General features: G+C 46.5%; 2 protein-coding genes across 38 annotated transcripts in view; one reads left to right on the forward strand and one right to left on the reverse strand.

The window, feature by feature from the left end:
• The window catches only part of PPP2R2C (protein phosphatase 2 regulatory subunit Bgamma), a 36,734-nt gene extending 27,717 nt beyond the window's left edge, over nucleotides 1–9,017 (reverse strand). Inside the window, exon 1 of one of the 2 annotated variants that reach the window (XM_034424778.3) lies at nucleotides 8,583–9,017. Coding sequence is in view for 1 of the 2 variants with exons in the window: in XM_087875536.1 (XP_087731662.1) it covers nucleotides 8,583–8,655 (73 nt within the window). In the remaining variant the exon portion in view is untranslated. The remainder of the gene's footprint in view (nucleotides 1–8,582) is intronic. The other variant, XM_087875536.1, reaches the window with a different exon arrangement.
• A 6,978-nt stretch (nucleotides 9,018–15,995) lies between these two features.
• The window catches only part of ADD1 (adducin 1), a 45,543-nt gene continuing 40,585 nt past the window's right edge, over nucleotides 15,996–20,953 (forward strand). For 17 of the 36 annotated variants that reach the window (XM_060688839.2, XM_060688817.2, XM_060688841.2 and 14 more), the window contains exon 1: nucleotides 16,099–16,324. The gene's annotated coding sequence lies outside the window, so the exon portion shown is untranslated. Of the gene's footprint in view, nucleotides 16,390–20,953 lie in introns of all 36 variants that reach the window. The other 19 variants (XM_060688821.2, XM_087875528.1, XM_087875509.1 and 16 more) reach the window with 8 other exon arrangements.

The raw sequence follows: 20,953 nt of genomic DNA on the forward strand, positions 1-20,953 counted from the left end.
CTCTGGAGCCTCAGGAGGGCGAAAAACGGGCCTTCCAGTCCCACCGGAAGTCGGCAAATGGGCCGTTTCCGGCCTCCAGGGGGATGGGGAAGGCTGTTTTTGCCCTCCCCAGGCTCCAAGAAAGCATCTGGAGCCTGGGGAGGGCAAAAAACGGGCCTACTGTGCCCACTGTGCTATCGCGTGCCAAAAGCGGGGGGAGTGCCGGGGTGTCGCGCGTGCATACATGGGGGGGTGGGGCACACTGAATTATGGGTGTGGGCATGCGTGGACGCGACCCCCCTGTGCTCCCCCCCTGCTTTTGGCACACGACAGCAAAAAGGTTAGCCATCACTGCCCTAAACCATTTCAATCAATCAATCATTCAATCAATCAATGAATCAGAATAGAGCTGGAAGGGACCTTGGAGGTCTTCTAGTCCAACCCCCTGCTCAAGCAGGAGACCCTCTACCATTTCAGAAAAGTGACTGTCCAGTCTCTTCTTAAAAACCTCCAGTGATGGAGCACCCACAACTTCTGAAGGCAACTTCTGTTCCACTGGAATTGTCCGCTTAATTGTCCTCACTGTTAGGAAGTTTCTCCTTAGTTCCAGGTTGCTTCTCTTCTTGATGAGTTTCCACCCATTGAATCATAATAGAGCTGGAAGGGACCTTGGAGGTCTTCTAATCCAACCTCCTTCTCAAGTAGGAGACCCTGTACCATTTCAGACAACTGACTGTCCAGTCTTTTCTTAAAAACCTCCAGGGATGAAGCACCCACAACTTCTGAAGGCAACTTCTGTTCCACTGGCTAATTGTCCTCCCTGTTAGGAAGTTTCCCCTTAATTCCAGGTTGCTTCTCTCCTTGATTAGTTTCCATCCATTCTTTCTTGTCTTGCCTTCTGGTGCTTTGGAAAATAACTTGACCCTTAGAGGGATTATAGGAACAAAGGTCACATCTTCGAGAAGAATTTCATCCCTTTGAAAGAAAAAACCACAAGCTAAGGGTTTAATCAAAATTGGCTGCCGGTTCAATGAACTCCATCTCTCCTTGAACCGGGTTGAACAATTGAGCATTATATTCATGCTGTCCCCTGGAATTAATGAGAAACTTCTTTCCTAATTAACCCCCAATTTCTAAACTTCTAAATTTACAATCTAATTAAGAAACAGGAAAGCTTCCTGCAGAGCTAATAAAAGCTAATGCAGAGGGGTGATTTCTGCAGAATCAACTCTTATGAAAGTTACTTGTAGGTTGAACATCTGCATGAAAAACTCACTGAGTGGCCAGGAGGACACAGCAAATGTTGTCCAAGGACCACGATGGGCTTCAGCTATTTATCATGTATAAAAGGAATCGGGTATCAATCAGATTAGATTATTTCCCTTATGGTGAGGAAGTCAATCACACAGTTTATTTGTAGTATTTTAGGTTTACCTGTTGCTTTGGGTTTTTTGTGTGTATTGTGGTCCCCCAGCAGCCCGCGGAGTTGGCAGCTGAGTCGGACAGTGAGGAGGCTGGGGAGGACCATGGACCAGTCCTGGAGTCAGGGGAAGGCCCGGACAAGGGCTCTGCATCGGAGGCAGAGATGAGGCCAGGGCCATCTGGGAGCGATGCGCAGATTCTGGAGCCTCCAGAGGCGGGTAGCAGAGAGGCAGAGGAACAAGGAGGAGCCTGTTCCTAGTGCACGCATGCGCACAGCTGCCAGAAGGCAAGAGCAGCTAAAGCAAAAAGGAGGACTCAGGAGTAAGGCCAGGAGATGATTGGCCCCTCCCATAAGGCTTAAAAGAGCAGCAAAGGCTCTTGGGCTCTTTGTAGGAAAGCAACGTTGCTAAATCTGTTTTCCAGTCGGTGTCTCTTGTTTCTGAACTTCGTGGGGCTTTGCCAAGGGTGGCGAACCGGTGGTAAGAATATTGGAAACCCACTGCTGGTTGGGTTGTACGAAATACAATGTCTAGAACCAGTTCCAAAAATTCAGTCTTTACCACGTCAAAGACTTCCTTGTCATTTTTGAAAGAGGGAGATCAAAACACGCTGATTTCGGTCAACGGCCAGTTGATTCTAATGTCGCATGTATGTATTGCACATATAAGGGCAAATGACAAAATTAACTGGATGTTTAGTGAATATTTTGCACATGACGTAACAAAATGTGTAGCTAGGTATAGAGTAACAGAGTCACGGGTCACCGTAAATAAAACTCCGCAGAATGACTAGGAAATGTATTTAAATGTTGTGGCCTGTTGGTTGCTGGCCATTCCTGCAGCCAAATCAGAGGAGTATGTCCATTCTGTTGAGACAGGCAGAAATTATCAAAGGCAAGCTGTCCCGCAAATAATCTGGTCTTAACGCCTTATAGGACTTTCTAGGTGAAAACCGGAAGTGCATGCCCCCTGGACAGCTCCTCTTCCGGGTCGCGTCACAGATGAGCACACTCAGTGCCGAAAAGGTTCACCATCACTAGTATAGGGTTTCCTTCCTAAGCAGCGGGGTTGGACTGGAACTGTAATGGCGAACCTATGGCACATGTGCCAGAGGTGGCACACAGAGCCCTTTTTGTCGGCATATGTGTTGTCGCCAGCTGCTCTTCTGGTTTCTTAAAAATGGTCCAAAATGGCTGGAAAACGTCCGGGAAAAGGCCCGGACCAATTGGCCAAGATGAATTGGCCAAGGTGAGTTGGCCATGGTGAATTGGCCAAGGTGAGTTGGCCATGGTGAGTTGGCCAAGGTGAGTTGGCCAAGATGAGTTGGTCATGGTGAATTGGCCATGGTGAGTTGGCCGTGATGAATTAGCCAAAGTGAGTTGGTCATGGTAAATTGGCCAAGGTGAGTTGGTCATGGTGAATTGGCCATGGTGAGTTGGCCATGATGAATTGGCCAAAGTGAGTTGGCCATGGTGAATTGGCCAAGGTGAGTTGGCCATGGTGAGTTGGCCAAGGTGAGTTGGCCAAGGTGAGTTGGTCATGGTGAATTGGCCATGGTGAGTTGGCCATGATGAATTGGCCAAAGTGAGTTGGCCACGGTGAATTGGCCAAGGTGAGTTGGCCATGGTGAGTTGGCCATGGTGAGTTGGCCAAGGTGAGTTGGCCAAGGTGAGTTGGTCATGGTGAATTGGCCATGGTGAATTGGCCATGATGAATTGGCCAAAGTGAGTTGGCCATGGTGAATTGGCCAAGGTGAGTTGGCCATGGTGAATTGGACAAGGTGAGTTGGCCAAGGTGAATTGGCCATGGTGAGTTGACTATGGCGAGTTGGCCTCAGCAAGTTGGCCATGGTGAGTTGGCCATGATGAGTTGACATAGACCCCCTGCTGGTTCTCATCCCACCCTTTGCAGAATCCACCCACACCTTCTTCCCTGGATGGTCCTTAAAGTATTGGAGAGCTGCTCTCATGTCTCCCCTTTACCTTCTCTTCCTTAAGTCTTTAAAGGTAGTGCTTGACCTACAACCAGTCTTTTCACAACCATTTGAAATTATGATCGATTTTTTAAAAAAACTTCTTCTGACCCATCTTTAAAGTTATGCTTACTGCATCTCTACTGCAGTCATGTGATCACCTGTCAAGGCATTTGACAACCAGCTTGTATTTACAATCATGGATTGCGGCATTCCACAGTCACGTCACTACAATTTCTGACTTTTTTGCGATTGTCCAAAAGAAAACAGCAAAAACAACCATTGGATATGCCGTATTTGCTTAACAACATCGTGGTTCACTTAAAAGACCATGGTGACTCACTTCATGGCTCATTTCACACACCTGGCATAGTCTTTTCACATTTCAATACAGGTAGTCCTCGACTTACAACAGTTCATTTAGTCACCGTTCAGAGCAGGGGTGGGTTCTAAAAATTTTTACTATCGGTTCTGTGGGCATGGCTTCTTTTGTGGGTGTGGCTTGATGGTCATGTGACAATTATTTAGGATTTAGCAGAGGTATTGGTCTACCAGGCTTTTAACTGCTTGCAGAGCTGTACTGATCTACTCACGTATCTCTGCAGGCACTGATCTACTCATGTATTTTTGCAGGCATTGATCTACTCATGTATTTTTGCAGGCATTGATCTACTCATGTATTTTTGCAGGCATTGATCTACTCATGTATTTTTGCAGGCACTGATCTACTCATGTATCTTTGCAGGCACTGGTCTACTCATGTATTTTTGCAGGCACTGATCTACTCATGTATTTTTGCAGCCACTGGTCTACCCATTTATTTTTGCAGGCACTGATCTACTCATGTATTTTTGCAGGCACTGGTCTACCCATTTATTTTTGCAGGCACTGGTCTACCCATTTATTTTTGCAGGCACTGATCTACTCATGTATTTTTGCAGCCACTGGTCTACCCATGTATTTTTGCAGGCACTGATCTACTCATGTATTTTTGCAGGCACTGGTCTACTCATGTATTTTTGCAGGCACTGGTCTACCCATTTATTTTTGCAGGCACTGATCTACTCATGTATCTTTGCAGGCACTGATCTACTCATGTATCTTTGCAGGCACTGATCTACTCATGTATTTTTTCAGGCACTGGTCTACCCATTTATTTTTGCAGGCACTGATCTACTCATGTATTTTTGCAGGCACTGGTCTACCCATTTATTTTTGCAGGCACTGATCTACTCATGTATTTTTGCAGGCACTGGTCTACTCATGTATTTTTGCAGGCACTGATCTACTCATGTATTTTTGCAGGCACTGATCTACTCATGTATTTTTGCAGGCACTGGTCTACTCATGTATTTTTGCAGGCACTGGTCTACCCATTTATTTTTGCAGGCACTGATCTACTCATGTATCTTTGCAGGCACTGATCTACTCATGTATCTTTGCAGGCACTGATCTACTCATGTATTTTTTCAGGCACTGGTCTACCCATTTATTTTTGCAGGCACTGATCTACTCATGTATTTTTGCAGGCACTGGTCTACCCATTTATTTTTGCAGGCACTGATCTACTCATGTATTTTTGCAGGCACTGGTCTACCCATTTATTTTTGCAGGCACTGATCTACTCATGTATTTTTGCAGGCACTGATCTACTCATGTATTTTTGCAGGCATTGATCTACTCATGTATTTTTTCAGGCACCGGTCTACTCATTTGTTTTCTTTTAACACTGCAAGAGTTTAAACAGTTTTTTTTCCCTCTAGCCATCAGCTGGGACTCAGGAGGCAGCAATAGATTGGGGGTGGGGCCAAATAAAAGGTAAGAATAATGTGGGGGGGGAGGGGGAAGGGTGCAGAACCGGTTCGGTGACATCATATCGTCACCGCTACCGGCTCGGCAGAACCGGGCGGAACCCACCACTGGTTCAGAGTTACAACGGCACTGAAAAAAGGGACTTATGACTGTTTTTCACACTGATGACCACGTTTCTTTTTCAGGAGATAGAGGTAGGTTTTTGCAAAAATGTGGTACAGGAAGTCGTCGACTTCACGACCACAACCGAGCCCAGAATTTATGTTGGGGAGTGAGAAATCCGTTAAGTGGGTTTCATCCTGTTTTACGACTTCCCTTGCCACGTTTGTTATGGGAATTACGGCGGTGGTTAAACGAGTCGCACGGTGGTTCAGCCAATCTGGCTTTCCCCACCCCCTCCCCTTGAAGCTTCTGTGCATGCACAGAGCGTTTTTGCAGCATCCCCGTGGCCACGTGACTTATATTCGGATGCTCGACAACTAGGCTCACATTTATGACGGTTGCAGAGTCCTTGGGTCACGTGAACCCTTTTGCGACCTTCTGACAAGCAAGGACAATGGGGAAGCCAGACTCACTTAACAACCGGGTTACTCGCTTAACAACTGCAGTGATTCACTTAGCCACGGTGGCCAGAAAGGTCGTAAAAATGGGGCAAGACTCAACTGAACAAATGCCTCGCTTAAACAGCAGAAATTTTGGCCTGTTGTGGTCATGCAAGTTGTGCAAGGGAGGCGGTGGCTCAGTGGCTAAGACGCTGAGCTTGTCAATTGAAAGGTTCAGCGGTTCGAATCCCTAGTGCCACGTAACGGGGTGAGCTCCCGTTCCTTGTTCCAGTTTCTGCCAACCTAGAAGTTCGAAAGCAGGTAAAAAATGCAAGTAGAAAAATAGGGACCACCTTTGGTGGGAAGGGAACAGCGTTCCGTGCGCCTTTGGCATTGAGTCATGCCGGCCACATGACCACGGAGATGTCTTCGGACAGCGCTGGCTCTTCGGCTTTGAAACGGAGAGGAGCACCGCCCCCTAGAGTCGGGAACGACTAGCACGTATGTGCGAGGGGAACCTTTACCTTTACTTTTGTGGTCGTAAATCGAGGACTACCTGTACACTCAAAAGGGACCCATTTCATTTCCTTGCAGCCATCCTGAATCCAGTTCCGTCTGTGAAACACAATCGCACACGCGATCTGATTTTATTTTTATTTTTTTTTAACCCAGTGACAACGGCAGAACTAACTGCAAAGCCCAGCTAAACGTTTCCGAGAGAGTTGCTGATGTGCTGAAATTAAGCTTTCCAACCAGTGGCCATTTTTTTCTGGAGTTTCCGGCTACCTTTTCAAATCATCCTTTTCTCTCTTTCTTTTTTTTTTTTTTTTTGCTGCTGCTGTTGTTGGTGAGTTGTGATTAATGGCGACCCACTTATGAGAAACTGCTGACTACAGTGGCACGACCCAGTCCCACCCCCAAACCGGGATAAAATTCTACCCTAATGGAAATACAGGCGCGATTTTAATCCTGCAACCCACGTATTTATTTAGTCGTGCGTTTAAAATCGCTCACAGAAGCACTGAAATTCCATCTAGTCTTACGAAGCATTTCACCATTCCGGAGAGGAAAAAAAAGCAATATTATTGAGAGAGAGAGAGAGAGAGAGACCAAAAATGTATGGATAGAGAAACTGCTAAGCTAAGCTAAGCTCTCGAAGTAAAACGAATCCTTAGAAAACAAGATTCAAAGGCACGTTATGCCTCGTGCAATAAATCCCAGCACCTGTTCCGGTTTCTTAGCGCAGTAAACCTTAAACGGACAAGGTTGACCGCGGGAAACCAACCCGGGGGGGTACCAGAAACCGGGGTGGAGATACCATTAGGAGCCTGATCACGATGGGCTGCTTCTGAGAAGGTTCCAGAAGGTGTCGAGCCAGAGGCCCAGAAAACTATCTGGAGCTGGGAGGGGACAGAGCATTTTCTCTCCCCCCCCCTCATCGTGGGAGAAACTTAGTTGGGGGGTTTTGCAGAGAGTTTCAGAAGCTTTGCTTGTATTCTAGGCGCTTCTCAGTTCATCCTTCAAAGTCACGCGAAGAGCAGGCCGGTGTAAACGCCTTCTCTCTTAAACCCCGTTTTTCAATGCGGTAGGATTGCGCCCCCCCCTCCTTCTCCTATCCGTTTCCTCCATGTGCCAGTGAACTTGGGGAGGGCAGAGGCGAGTTAAGAGAGGGCACGATTGCGGCAACCCCGTGCCTCTTTTGTCAGGAGGCAAATAGTAAGGGATGGGCATGTTGTACAAGATCGGTTGCCGTGGGAAGCTCAGGCGATGCTGCTTGGACGTGAGTCATCATGGCAGTGCGGAAGCTCAGCAAAATCCAAAATGAATATATATATATATATATATATATATATATGGGACCACCAGTTTGCTTAGAGGTGAATAAGGGAAGAGCTTCCCTTCAGACCAACTGCTCTCCCCCTTAATTCCGGGCTCACCGGTTCGCTGCAGATGGACCCTGGCTAACCCGCCACCGTCCCTGGGCATCTCCAACAGGGCGCACAGCAGCTGTGCCGTCCGCGATGCTTTCCCCCACCTCCTCCGCTTTTTAAAATAGCTATCATGCAGACAAGCTCGACCTAAAGGGAAAATGCCCGAGGAGAGAGCATCCAAACGTTCCCCCTGAGAAAAGCAGAAACGATAGCCATGCCCAAACTTTGTCGGGCATTTTCCTCCTCCGGGAATGAGCAAATGACGGTGTTTTAGGGGAACCTGGCGGCTTCTGTCGTTATTTCAAGAGAAATCGGCACCCCATAAATCTCCAGGTGTGCGTGTGGGGAGGGGGGAGGGCTGGGGATAGAGTAGACCTCCTGGAGCCCTAGAGAGGAGGCCATCTAGCTTGTGCTGCATAACATTTGCAAGGGAGGGCAAGAGACAGGCGGACACCCCCCCTTCTCCTCTCCAGGCCTCCTCCCGCCCCTTGGATAAAGATGCTGCAACAGCTAAATCAGGCTTCGCTTTTAAAACACAGCCAGGTTGGCCTTACCTGCGCAACCTCCCTTCCCCACCCCACCCCCACCCCCAGGGATGCAAGAGGCTCTCCTCTTTTCCACCACCCCCTCCCTCCCTCCAGGGAGGGCGGGATCCAGATGGCCAGCCTCTTTCCCAGGGGAGCCGGCTCCACAGGGACCCCCCTGGGTGGCCCCCCCATCCCGCAGATATTTCCCCCCTTCCCCAAGCCCCCCCCCCAATTTCTCCCACCTTTCTTTCCTCCCTCCCTCCGGCTTTTTTCCGCAGGGATGGAGAAGGGGGAAGGAGGAGTGGGCGCATCCTCAGCCCAATGCGCCGTTTGGATCGCTGCGCTTGCGGGGGGCTGGGGGTGGGCGGGGGGGGTGGGGATCGCGGCGGATGGGTTACCTTCAGTCACATAGTTGTGATCCCGAAGAAAGCTCTGGTTGATGTTCGGGGGGGGCTCCGTCTCCTCGCCCATTGACCGCGCCGCCGGATTACTCAGCAGCCGCAGCGGACAGGCTGACCCAGGAGAGGGAGGGCGGCGGGGGAGCGGCTGCCATCGCTCAGCCCAACCGGGCAGCCCTGCCCTTGGCGGCAGAGGAGGAGGAGGAGGAGGAAGAGGAGGAAGAGGAGGAGGAGGACGGGCCCCGCTTCATGGAGCCGGGGGATCGGCCGAGCCGTTTTCCCGCAAGCAGCGGAGGATGCAGCTGCGCCAGCGACATCCAGAGATGCTCCAGCCTTAGCAACGGCGCCCGCAGCTCCTGAGAGCCCCCCCCTCTCCTCCGCTGGAGCGGAGGAGGCGTCAGGCGGACCCCCCGCAAGAGGCGGGGGGCGACGGCCAGCCCCGGCCCCTCCGCCTTTTCGGAGCAGGCAGGCCCCTCCCCGCCGGACCTGTCAGCCAACCAGCCCAGGTGGGCATGGAAAGCGGAGGAACGAGTCCTTTGAAAATCCACCTATGGGACACCGTGACTGAGAAGCTCCGTAGATCAGGGAATGAAATCCAGCACGTTCTGCAGAACCGGTAGCGGAAATTTTGAGCAGTTCGGAGAACCGGCAAACGCCACCTCTGGCTGGCCCCAGAGTGGGGTGGGAATGGAGATTTTGCAGTATCCTTGCCCCAGGAGTGGGGAAGGGGAATGGGGATTTTGCGGCATCCTTCCCCTGGTGTGGGGTGGGAATGGAGACTTTGCAATAGCCTCCTTCCAGGAGTGGGGAAGGAATGGGGATTTTGCAGTATTCTTCCCCTGGGGTGGGGTGGGAATGGAGATTTTGCAATATCCTTCCCCCCCAGGAGAGGGGAAGGAATGGGGATTTTGCAGTACCCTTCCCCTGGAGTGGGGTGGGAATGGAGATTTTGCAATATCCTTCTTCCAGGAGTGGGGAAGGAATGGGGATTTTGCAGTATCCTTCCCTTGGAGTGGGGTGGGAATGGAGGTTTTGCAGTATCCTTCCCCTGCCACGCCCACCAAGCCACACCACACCACACCCATCAAGCCATGCCCACAGAACCGGTAGTAAAAAAAATTTGGATTTCACCACTGCCGTAGATGAAGTCCACAAGTCTTAAAAAGTTGTCAAGGTAGGACACCCCTGCCCTAAATAATTCAGTCCTATGCCGCCTGGATGTCTTTGATCAATTTCCTTCTGGGTTAAGTGGAGAAGAACACGAAGAAGGGTCAGAGGGGGATGGACTCCCTTTTCTCCCCCCCCCACCGCCCCAGCTAATGTCCAGGAAAAGGGTTGCCCATCTCTTGCTTCACCTGATCACACCTGATTCATCTTCTCAGCCTCCACGGAGCCACCTGGAGTAGCAGCAGGAGAGTTGGCACAAGAGTGGGGGGGGTCTCAGTAGCTCACGCAGCCCCCCCCCCTGCCCCCAGCACAGCAGGAGCACTGCCACCAGAGGCCCCGTTGGAGTTGAGGTTGCTGAGGCATGACCGCAAGAGCGAAGATAGGCTGGTCTGCTTTCCTCTCAGAATAACAGAGTTGGAAGAGTCCTTAGAGGTCTTCTAGTCCAACCCCCTGCTCAAAACAGGAGACCCTACATCTACCTCTACCTAGGATCGAACTCACAACCTCCTGATTGTGAGGCGAGAGCTCCACCTCTAAAAACCTCCAGCGATGAAGTACCCACAAATTCTGAAGGCAACTTCTGTTCCACAGTTCTCACCGTCAGGAAATTTCTCCTTAGATTTGGTTGCTGCTTTCCTTGATTAGTTTATCTCCATTGCTTCTTGTCTTGCCTTCAGGTGCTTTAGAGAATAGAATCATAGAATAGAGTTGGAAGGGACCTCGGAGGTCTTCTAGTCCAGCCCCCTGCTTGAGCAGGAGAACCTATACCATTTCAGACAAATGGCTGTCCAGTCTCTTCTTGAAAGCCTCCAGTGATGGAGCACCCATAACTTCTGACGGCAAGCTATTCCATCGGTTGATTGTTCTCACTGTTAGGAAATTTCTCCTTAGTTCCAGATTGTTTCTCTGCTTGGTTAGTTTCCATCCATTGTTTCTTGTTTTGGTGCTTTGGAAAATAGTTTGACCCTCTCGCCTTTGTAGGAGCTTCTCAAATATTGGAATACTGCTATCATGTTTTCTCTAATCCTTCTTTTCTTTAGACTAGACTAGACTAGACTAGACTAGACTAGACTAGACTAGACTAGACTAGGGGTCAGCAACCTGCGGCTCAGAAGCCACATGTGGCTCTTTCATCCCTCTGCTGCAGCTCCCTGTCACTCAAAATATGCGTCACAACTGCCAATGTGTGACACCTGCCAGCACGCAATTCATTGAGCTTTTCAATCCCCCGGTAGGCCAACCATGGATAAATCCAAGAAAAGAAAAGTTTCAGAAGAAAACAAAGTTTAATTCAACTACATAGGCTAGTTCTGTGGCCGCTCAAGAAATAGTCAGGCACGGGAAGGGTTTTGTGGCTCCCGGTGTTTTCTTTTCTGTGGGAAACGAGTCCAAATGGCTCTTTTGAGTGTTTAAGGTTGCAGATCCCTGGACTAGACGTACCCAGTTCCTGCAAATGTTCTTCGTATGTTAGGTTGACCCCTTCTTCTTTGTGGCAGACCCTCAAATATTGGAACACTGCTATCATGTCACCTCTCGTCCTTTTCTTCCTTAGACTACACATACCCAATTCCTGCGACCGTTTTTCGTAGGTATTAGCCTCCAGCCCCTTAATCATCTTTGCCACTCTTTCTAGCATCTCAACATCTTTTTTATATCATGGCAACCAAAACAGGATGCAGTGGTGAAATCCAAATTTTTTTACTACCGGTTCTGTGGGCATGGCTTGGTGGGCCTGGTGTGGCTTGGTGGGCATGGCAGGGGAAGGATACTGCAAAATCTCCATTCGTATCCTACTCCTGGAGGAAGGATATTGCAAAATCCCCATTCCCACCCCACTCTGGGGCCAGCCAGAGGTGGTATTTGCCAGTTCTCCGAACTACTCAAAATTTCCGCTACCGGTTCTCCAGAACCTGTCAGAACCTGCTGGATTTCACCCCTGACGGGATGCAATATTCCAAGTATCCTCACACTAAGGTCTCACTTCTGCTTGAAGAGGGAGGATGTTCAGTCTAAGCAGGGTGGGCCTTTGGCAGGTCTTCACTGGAGGGATGGGGACAGGCCCTGGCTGCCAGGGGGAACCAAGTTTGTTTCAAGGACATCATAGATAGACAGGTATGGTGAGATTTGCACCCCCTGCTATTCTGCTGCTTCAGAAGGAACTGTTTCCAAGTCCTCTCCCCCCCTCCCTTTCCTATTGGCCATTTTCTCTGACCCAAGGTCTTCTCGCCTTTAGCTTAGCTGGTGTTCCAGATTTATAAAGATCCCAAGGTCCCTGTGACGCAGATGCCTTCCTGCCTCCCCTACTTTTCCCTAGTAAACCCCCCCACAAGCCGTCCCTTCTACAGATGGAAATTAGAAGCAAATCCTTCTAGTCTTTCCCTGTATTCAAGAAAGTCTGAATGCAGATTTACAGGCACTTTATTAATAAAGTTGAAATTCTGGAAATACCTTTAGCATTGTAGAAAGTTAGCACCCACCCCTCTCCTAGAAGAATGAAATATTTTAAGGAAATATTGAAAAGGCAGAATATTATACCTCCCTGGATGAGAAAAGGAGAAACATGCTCTTGGAAAGCAGCCCCCACATTTGTTAATAGCCCCAGAAAGACTGGGCCATCCTATCTACCAAACAAAAGGCATCCAGCTCCAGGGTGATGGGATTGAGACATGACCTTCCAGGACATGATAGGATTATCTAGCAGAAGAGTTTACCACATGGCACCTGGGAATATTACATCACCCAGCACAGTTCAACCAGACTTATCTCAGACAAATTCCTAGGATTTGCACATAACCCCTAGAGCAGCCAATAGGATATATGCCCTTGCCACAGGAACAGGAAGCTCTAGGGCAGGGGTCAGCAACCTGTGGCTCTGGAGCCTCATGTGGCTCTTTCACCCCTCTGCTGCGGCTCCCTGTCACTCAAAATATGCGTCACAACCGCCGGCACACGATTTATTGAGCTTTTCAACCCCCGGTAGGCCAACCATGGATAAATCCAAGAAAAGTTTTAGAAGAAAACAAAATGTTTAATTCAACTACATGTGCTAGTTCTGTGGCCGCTGAAGAAATAGTCAGGCATGGGAAGGGTTTTGTGGCTCCCGGTGTTTTCCTTTTTGTGGGAAACGGGTCCAAATGGCTCTTTGAGTTGCAGACCCCTACTCTAGGGCAAGGCCCAAGAGTGGGTATAAATATATATATATCTCCACTCATTGTCGTCAGTTACCCAGGACTTCAAACCATCCTTCCCAACAGCCTCCATGTTTCCAGTGTCTTTCTCTCCACTTGGAACTGAACCCAGATGGACATTTCTTCCAACAGTATGCATGATGAAGTTTTTTCAGTGGTTCTGGATCCTCTCTCTCTCTCTCTCTCTCTCTCTTTTGTACACCCATGGTAGAAGTATACAGGCCTCTGCTCTAGAGACAACCAGACTGCAATTTTATTCCGTTGCAAACAGAAACTCAAAAATTTTACTTTGATTTAGGCCCCAGAGGTTTACACTGCCTGTCGTAATTCCAGACAATGCTAAAAGCATTTCTATTCTGTGTTCTTCATTAGTTCCTAAGGAAGACGTTATAGGAGGAGATTCGTGTTAGTCTGGGGTAGAAAAAGATCAGGAATCTGTTAGCACCTTTTCCAACTAACCAGATTGATGAAAAGGCAGCAGCTTTCATGATCCTGGATTCTGGACAGTAAGAAGCAGGACTGAAAAAGTACATCTACCAGATGCTGGAGAAAGGAAAGGAATATTCTTCTTCACACACTCTCCATTATCTCCTCCCATTTCCTTTTCCTGCACTGTGAAATTTTTCCTGTAGCTTTGGAACATTTTCCTCAATAAATAAAAAAGCATGATGTTTTTGACTCGTTTGCTGAATTGGGATCTCTTTATCTTCTTTTAGGGCCGTGTGGGGACGAGATCACGTTTTAATATATATTTATGCAGGAATATTGAAAATGCAAGTTTCAGCACCACTGTCGCTTCGTACATGCTAATTGCTGCAAGGATATTATATATGCTTATTATTGAAAAGGATGTCCTGTTTTCTTTAGGGGAGAAGGGTTAACCAATTTGTGTGATTATTTGGATTTTTGTAAGCCGCCCAGAATCACCTAAGTGTGAGATGGAAGGCTATATAAATTTAATAAATAAGTTTTTTGATGCCCAAAATAACTTTGTATCTTGTTGCCACCATTTTTTAAAGTGCAAATTTATACTTTTATAGGTTATTAGAACAAGAACAGATTGTTCATTTAGACTCAATCTATTATAGCTTTTAATGTTATATCATTATTTTTACTCTATTGGACTCTGTCGATATTTAATTCTGCTTAATGCTAAATTGGTTAAATTCTGGATGACTGGGAGAGGGGATGTCCCCCATCATTAAATGGGGTTTTGGAAACTAGAGTAGTCACAGACCTTCCCATCTGATAAATGTCCAAATCAGATTCCAAAGCAATCAATTCAGTGACGATGGTGGGAGGCTCCACTCACCCACCCAGATGTCTCTGCGCATGCCCACAAGCGAACCGGTAGCAACGGGCTTTGAATCCCACTACTGAATCAATGCCATGATTAAATATATTTATTGACATAGTGTTTGCCTGTAAATAAGTGTTTGGCGAGTCCCTTGGATTGCAAGGCGATCAGACAAGTCGGTCTTAGAGGAGATCAACCCTGACTGCTCTTTAGAAGGCCAGATCCTGAAGATGAAACTCAAATCTTTTGGCCACCTAATGAGAAGGAAGGACTCCCTGGAGAAGAGCCTAATGCTGGAACGATTGAGGGCAAATGAAGAAGGGGACGGCAGAGAACGAGATGGCTGGATAGAGTCACTAAGCAGTCGGTATGAGTTTAAATGGACTCCAGGGGATGATAGAGCATAGGAAGGCCTGGAGGAATGTTGTCCATGGGGTCACAATGGGTCGGACTCGATTTCGCAACTAACAACAAGTGTTTTGCCTGTATGTTTTGGGGTTTTGTTTTGTTTTTGCAGCCATTTGTTTTTCTTCTTTTACAATTTTGTGCGGGTTTTTTTTTCTTTTTTTTTCAATTTAAAAAAATCTTTTAAAAATAAATACAAAGAGTGTGATGCCCATTGACGGTGATGGTAACCACAACCACCACAGCAATCTCAGCAACAACTGGCCAATAACCAGAGATCAAGATGGGCTGGTTAAAAGCAACTCCACCAAATTAATCTGGATCAGGCAGCTTTCTTAATAGACTGGGGATACGCAAGTGATGTATAGGTAGTCCTCAACTTACGACTGCAATGGAACACAACATTTTTGTTGTTGAGAGGGATTTGTTTTGGGAGTTTTGCCCCCATTTTATGACCTTCCTTGCCCTGGTTGTTAAGCAAATGACTGCAGTCGATAAGTCAATAACCCGGTGGTGGAGCGAATCGGGCTTCCCCAAACTTTTCTTGTCAGGGGGTCGCAAAAAGGGGATCGCATAAATCCCAGAGCACTGCAACGGTCGTAAATATGAACCCGTTGCCACGCAGGTGAATTTTGATCACGTGACCACCGCTGTTGTTAAACGAGTAACTCAGTTGTTAAATGCATTTGGTTTCCTCATTGGCTTTGCTCATCAGAAGATCACCAAAGGCGATCACGTGATCCTGGATCTCTGCGTCCGTCGTAAGTACCAGTCAGTTGTCAACATTTGACTGTAAATCCCACTGAATTTTGATCACGTGACCATCGCCGTTGCTCAACGAGTTAACTCAGTTGTTAAGTGCATCTGGTTTCCTCGTTGGCTTTGTTCGTCAAGATCATCGCCAAAGGCGATCACATGACCCCGGGACAACACGACCATCGTAAGGACGAGTTCGGTTGTTAACATTTGAATGTAAATCACGTGACGGTCGTTAAGTGTGGAAAAAAACCATCCCTATGTCACTTTTGCACGGTGCCGCCGCTGTAACTTCTGAACGGTCAGAAGAGTCCTCAGGGAGTAGGGCGGTATAGAAATTCAATAATAAATAAATAAATAAACGAAGTCCTGTTAAGTCGAGGCCTACTTTTGGTTTATTTTAACCGGTCAGGATGGCCGAAAGGGCCGGTTTGGAGGCTCCTGAGGGGAGGGAAATCCCTCAGTTCCCTCAGTCTCAGACGCCTCAACCAGCCTGAGAAGCCGAAGGGAAAACTCTCCCTCATCCCACCCCACCCCTTCTTCTCTTTCCCCTTCTCCCCGGTCCGGTTGGAAGGAGGACCGCGCCTGGGAAACTCTCCTGCCGGAGAAGCTCCGCCTGACAGACCGCGAAAGAGAGACCCTCACGGCCTGGCAGCCAGTTCTAAATGTGAGGGCTGCGCCTCAGTCCCGCTTTTTTTTTTTTGCAGAGTGGGCGTGGCCTGGACATAGGGGGCGTGGCCCTGGCTGAGAGGGAGAGAGAGAAGCGTCCTATCAGCGGCCTCCTTGCTGGCGGGCGCCGCCGTCCAATGGCTGCCGCGCTCTTTGGCCTGCAGACCTGCCAGCCGCGCCCGCGGAGGCGGAGGAGGGCGGGACCGCCGGAGCAGCCTCGACTCGCCTCGGCCGCCGCCGCCGCCGCTTCTCCGCGCCAGGTGAGCCGCTGCGTGGCCAGGCCCGTTCCCGTTCCTCCTTTACCTCCTTCCCCTCACCGCCGCCGGTAAGGCCGTCAGGAAAGCGGGCGGCTCTTCCGAGGCCCTCAGCCGTTGCTCGCCGGTTTGTGTGGGGAGGGGTCGTCGGATGGATGGAGAGGCCTTGATTCCCCACCCGTTGTTTTTTTTCCCCCCCTCCTGAGGGACGGTTTTTTTTTTTTACCTCAGGGGACGTCTTCCTGAGGGAGAATGGGGGGGGGGCAAGGCGAGGAGGGGGAGGGAAAGACCCCCCCTCAGCCTTTGCTGCCCCGGGGCATTCTGGGAGTTGGAGTCCGCATCTCTGCCAAAGGCTCCCTGGGGTTGGGAGATGCTGGCCCGGAGGAAAGGAAAGTGGGGGGGGGAAAAGAACGGCTTGGAACGGGCCCATTGGAGGAGGGGGCGACTCATCCTCCGTTAAATCCGTTGGAAATGCACATCATAGCAATAGCCCATAGACTTATGTATACTTTTAGCTTTATATATATAAATACCTTCTATGGACTTTTAGTCTTACATATATAAAGGCCTTATATAGACCTTTAGCTTATATATATAAATACCTTCTGTAGACTTTTAGCTTATATATATATAAATACCTTCTGTAGACTTTTAGCTTATGTATAAATATCTCATATAGACTTTTAGCTTATAACCTTATATATAAATATCTTATATAGACTTTTAGCTTATGTATAAATACCTTCTATAGACTTTTAGCTTATCTATAAATACCTTCTATAGACTTTTAGCTTATATACTTTTAGCCTTATATATATAAATACCTTCAATAGACTTTTAGCCTTATACATAAATATCTTATATAGACTTTTAGCCTTATATATGAATATCTTATGTAGACTTTTAGCCTTATATATAAAATATCTTATATAGACTTTTAGCTTATAGCCTTATATATAAATACCTTATATAGACTTTTAGCCTTATATATGAATATCTTATATAGACTTTTAGCTTATATATAAAATATCTTATATAAACTTTTAGCATATATAAAATATCTTATATAGACTTTTAGCTTATATATAAAATATCTTATATAGATTTTTAGCTTATAGCCTTATATCTTATATAGACTTTTAGCCTTATATATGAATATCTTATATAGACTTTTAGCCTTATATATGAATATCTTATATAGACTTTTAGCTTATATATAAAATATCTTATAGACTTTTAGCTTATAGCCTTATATATAAATATCTTATATAGACTTTTAGACATATATAAATATCTTATATAGACTTTTAGCTTATACATGTACATCATGTATACAACGAAATTGGTTTTAGCTTCACTGGTGCAATCCATGACAAAAAATACAAACAACATAAACAGTATAAAGAATAATCCCTATGCAAGTAATTGGCGGGGGGAGCCTTATATATAAATAGCTTATATAGACTTTTAATTTATATAGACTTTTATATATAAATATCTTATATAGACTTTTAGCTTATATAGACTTGTAGTCTTATATATAAATATCTTATATAGACTTTTAGCTTATATAGACTTTTAGCCTTATATAGACTTTAAGTATAGTATAGCCTTTATTGTCATTGTACATCATGTATACAACGAAATTGGTTTTAGCCTCACTGGTGCAATCCATGACAAAAATACATAAATAGTATAAAGAATAATCTCTATGCAAGTAATTAGGGGGTGGGGGGTAAGCCTTATATATAAATATCTTATATAGACTTTTAGCTTATATAGACTTTTAGTCTTATATATAAATATCTTATATAGACTTTTAGCTTATATAGACTTTTAGTCTTATATATAAATTAGCTCAGTAGAGGTGCCCGTTCTTTCCAAATCTGCGTGGGCTACCAAGATCTCTACCAAATAACTGATTCGTGTGTGTGTGTGTGTACGTGTGTGTTTTCTCCTTACAAGATTTGAAATCTCCCATCTGTCTAACTTTTTAACTAGGGTGGAGGGGATGGGATTGGCCAACCGTGTTTTGTTTTATTTTATTTATTTTAGCTCAGCCTTCTTGTCTCTCTTCTTTTTTAGTTAGGGAGTTGAGTTGGACCTTCTCCATTTTATCCTGAATTAGGATTCTGCTCTCTTTTAGGATCCTGTTGCAGGATTAGGGTCCATTGTAACGGAAGACTAGTATAGACCTTGATCTGATGCTTGGACTGTTATTTTCTGCATGATTGTCGTCTTTCAAATGAGCCGGGAAAGCTTTCCAAATTGCCAGATCCTCAATTGATGTCCTAAGGCAAAGTTGTTAAGAGTGCAGTACTGCAGGCTACTTCTGCTGACAGCTGGCTGCCTGCAATTTAGCAGTTCAAATCTCACCAGGCTCAAAGTTGACTTAGCCTTCCATCCTTCTGATAAGGGTAATATGAGGACCCAGATTGTCGGGGAACATATGCTGACTCAGTAAACCGCTTAGAGGGGGCTGTAAAGCCCTGTGAAGCGGTATATAAGTCTAAGTGCTATTGTTGTTGCTAGCTTGCTTCCTCCCTCCCTCCCTCCCCCCCTCCCTTCCTCCCTCGCCATGGTTGCATAGTGGTTAGAATGCAGTATTGCTGGCTAACTCTGCCCACTGCCATCGATCCTGACCAGCTCAGCCTTCCATCCTCCGAGGTGGGTAAAATGAGAACCCAGATTGTTGGGGGCAAGAGGCAGACTCTGTAAACAGCTTAGAGGGGGCTGTAAAAGCACTGTGAAGTGGTATATAAGTCTAAGTGCTATTGCTATTATTCTTATCCTCTGGTAATATATTAGCAATAGAACTTAGACTTATATATTGCTTCACGATGCTTTATACCCGTCTCTAAGCTGTTTACAGAGTCAGCCTCTTGTCCCTAACAATCTGGGTCCTCATTTTACCAACCTCAGAAGGACGGAAGGCTGAGTCAATATCAATAGTCCTTAGACTTATATACTGCTTTACAGTGCTATACAGCCCTCTATAACCAGTTTACAGAGTCAGCCTCTTGCCCCCAACAATCTGGGTCCTCACTTTACTGACCTCAGAAGGACGGAATGTTGAATCAACCTTGAGCCAGTCAGGATCGAACTCCTAGTAGTGGGCAGAGTTAGCCTGCAATGCTGCATTCTAACCACTGTTACCTTACTTGTTTTCTGGCAAACTCATTGGTCTAAACATTTATCTTGGGTTTTTTGCCCTTGCCTTTTCTGATGGGTGTGACTTGTGCTGATCTTTTTTCTGGACTGAATACAGGTAGTCCTCAAGTTACAACAGTTCATTTAGTGACCGTTTTAAGCTACAACGGCACTGAAAAAAGTGACTTAGGACTGTTTCTCACACTTATGACCGTTGCAACCTTCACATGGTCACGTGATTTACAATCGGATGCTTGACAGAATGGTTCATAATTATGACGTTTGCAGTGTCCCGGTATCATGCCATCATATTTTGTGATCTTATGACAAGCAAAGTCAAGGGGGAAGCCAGATTCACTTAACCGTGTAACTAATTGAACAACGACATATTCACTTAACAAATGTGGCAAGACAAGTTGTCAAATGGGGTAAAATTCACTTAATAAGTTTCTCACTTGGCAGCATAAATTCTGGGCTCAATTATGATCATAAATTGAGGACTACCTGTGGCCTGTTCGGTACAAAATGTTCTGGAACGAGTGGTTGCCACGTAGGAAAAGGAGTTGCAGTGTATCTTCCCTGGTATTCTTAGAGTAGATGCCGGAGCAGAACTGACATAGACCCTCTGACATTTAGGGAATTAATGCTGTGTCTGTATCAGTGGGTTGTGATTGGCTATCTCCTGGTGGTGACTTAGCACTTAACGGCTGTCAAACGTACATTGTTGATGCTCTGAGCATAACAAGTGGGGCTGTCTGGCATTGCCTCATCAGCCTTCTTGATGTAAATCGTTCCTGGGAATTAGCATAAGCTGTATTGGTCTGCTGTTTAAATTAAATTAACAGCTGAATGTGAAAAATAAAGCAGAAAACGCATCTTGTTCCTAGCTCAGAAAGAAGAAAAGGCAGACTGGGAACATTCTGCCTGTTTGCTGCATAGAGCAGTATTTCTCAATCCTGGCAAGTTTTAAGATGTGTGGACCTTAACTCCTAAATGATGACTGTGTCATGACTGGATCCCCTGGCCTGAGGATTCCCACAATGGATAGAAGGTTGGTCTAGAAGATCCCCAAGATCCCTTCCTGCCCAGGGACTAGAAGGAATGCACGCTCCCTTTTTTCTAGAAGACACTGCAAAGATAGGAGTTGAATAGTTCTGCTTTTTCATTGTTACCTAATAGCTTTTTGCCATCTCCGTCTAGCTGTTTGCTTTCTTTCGAGTATTTCGAAAAATGCACATCTCAGAAATGATTTGAAAGAAGTACTGTGGATGTTAGACAAACATAACACATCCCTGCTACTCACTATATCTTTGTCCCTGCCTATCCCTCTCACGTTCTCTTTGGCTGTCTTTTTTTTCCCTCCAACCTCATTAAATTCATTACAAAGCCCTCCAGACTGAAGCTTGTCTTGCTTTGATCTCATCCATCATCTTCTCTGATGTTCTGGAGCACCTCTTGTTGCACCTCAGCAGTCATTAATTCTCA

This window comes from Pantherophis guttatus, chromosome 8, assembly GCF_059756535.1.
Source record: "Pantherophis guttatus breed Tessera chromosome 8, ASM5975653v1, whole genome shotgun sequence".
NCBI classification, from domain to species: Eukaryota; Metazoa; Chordata; class Lepidosauria; order Squamata; family Colubridae; genus Pantherophis; species Pantherophis guttatus.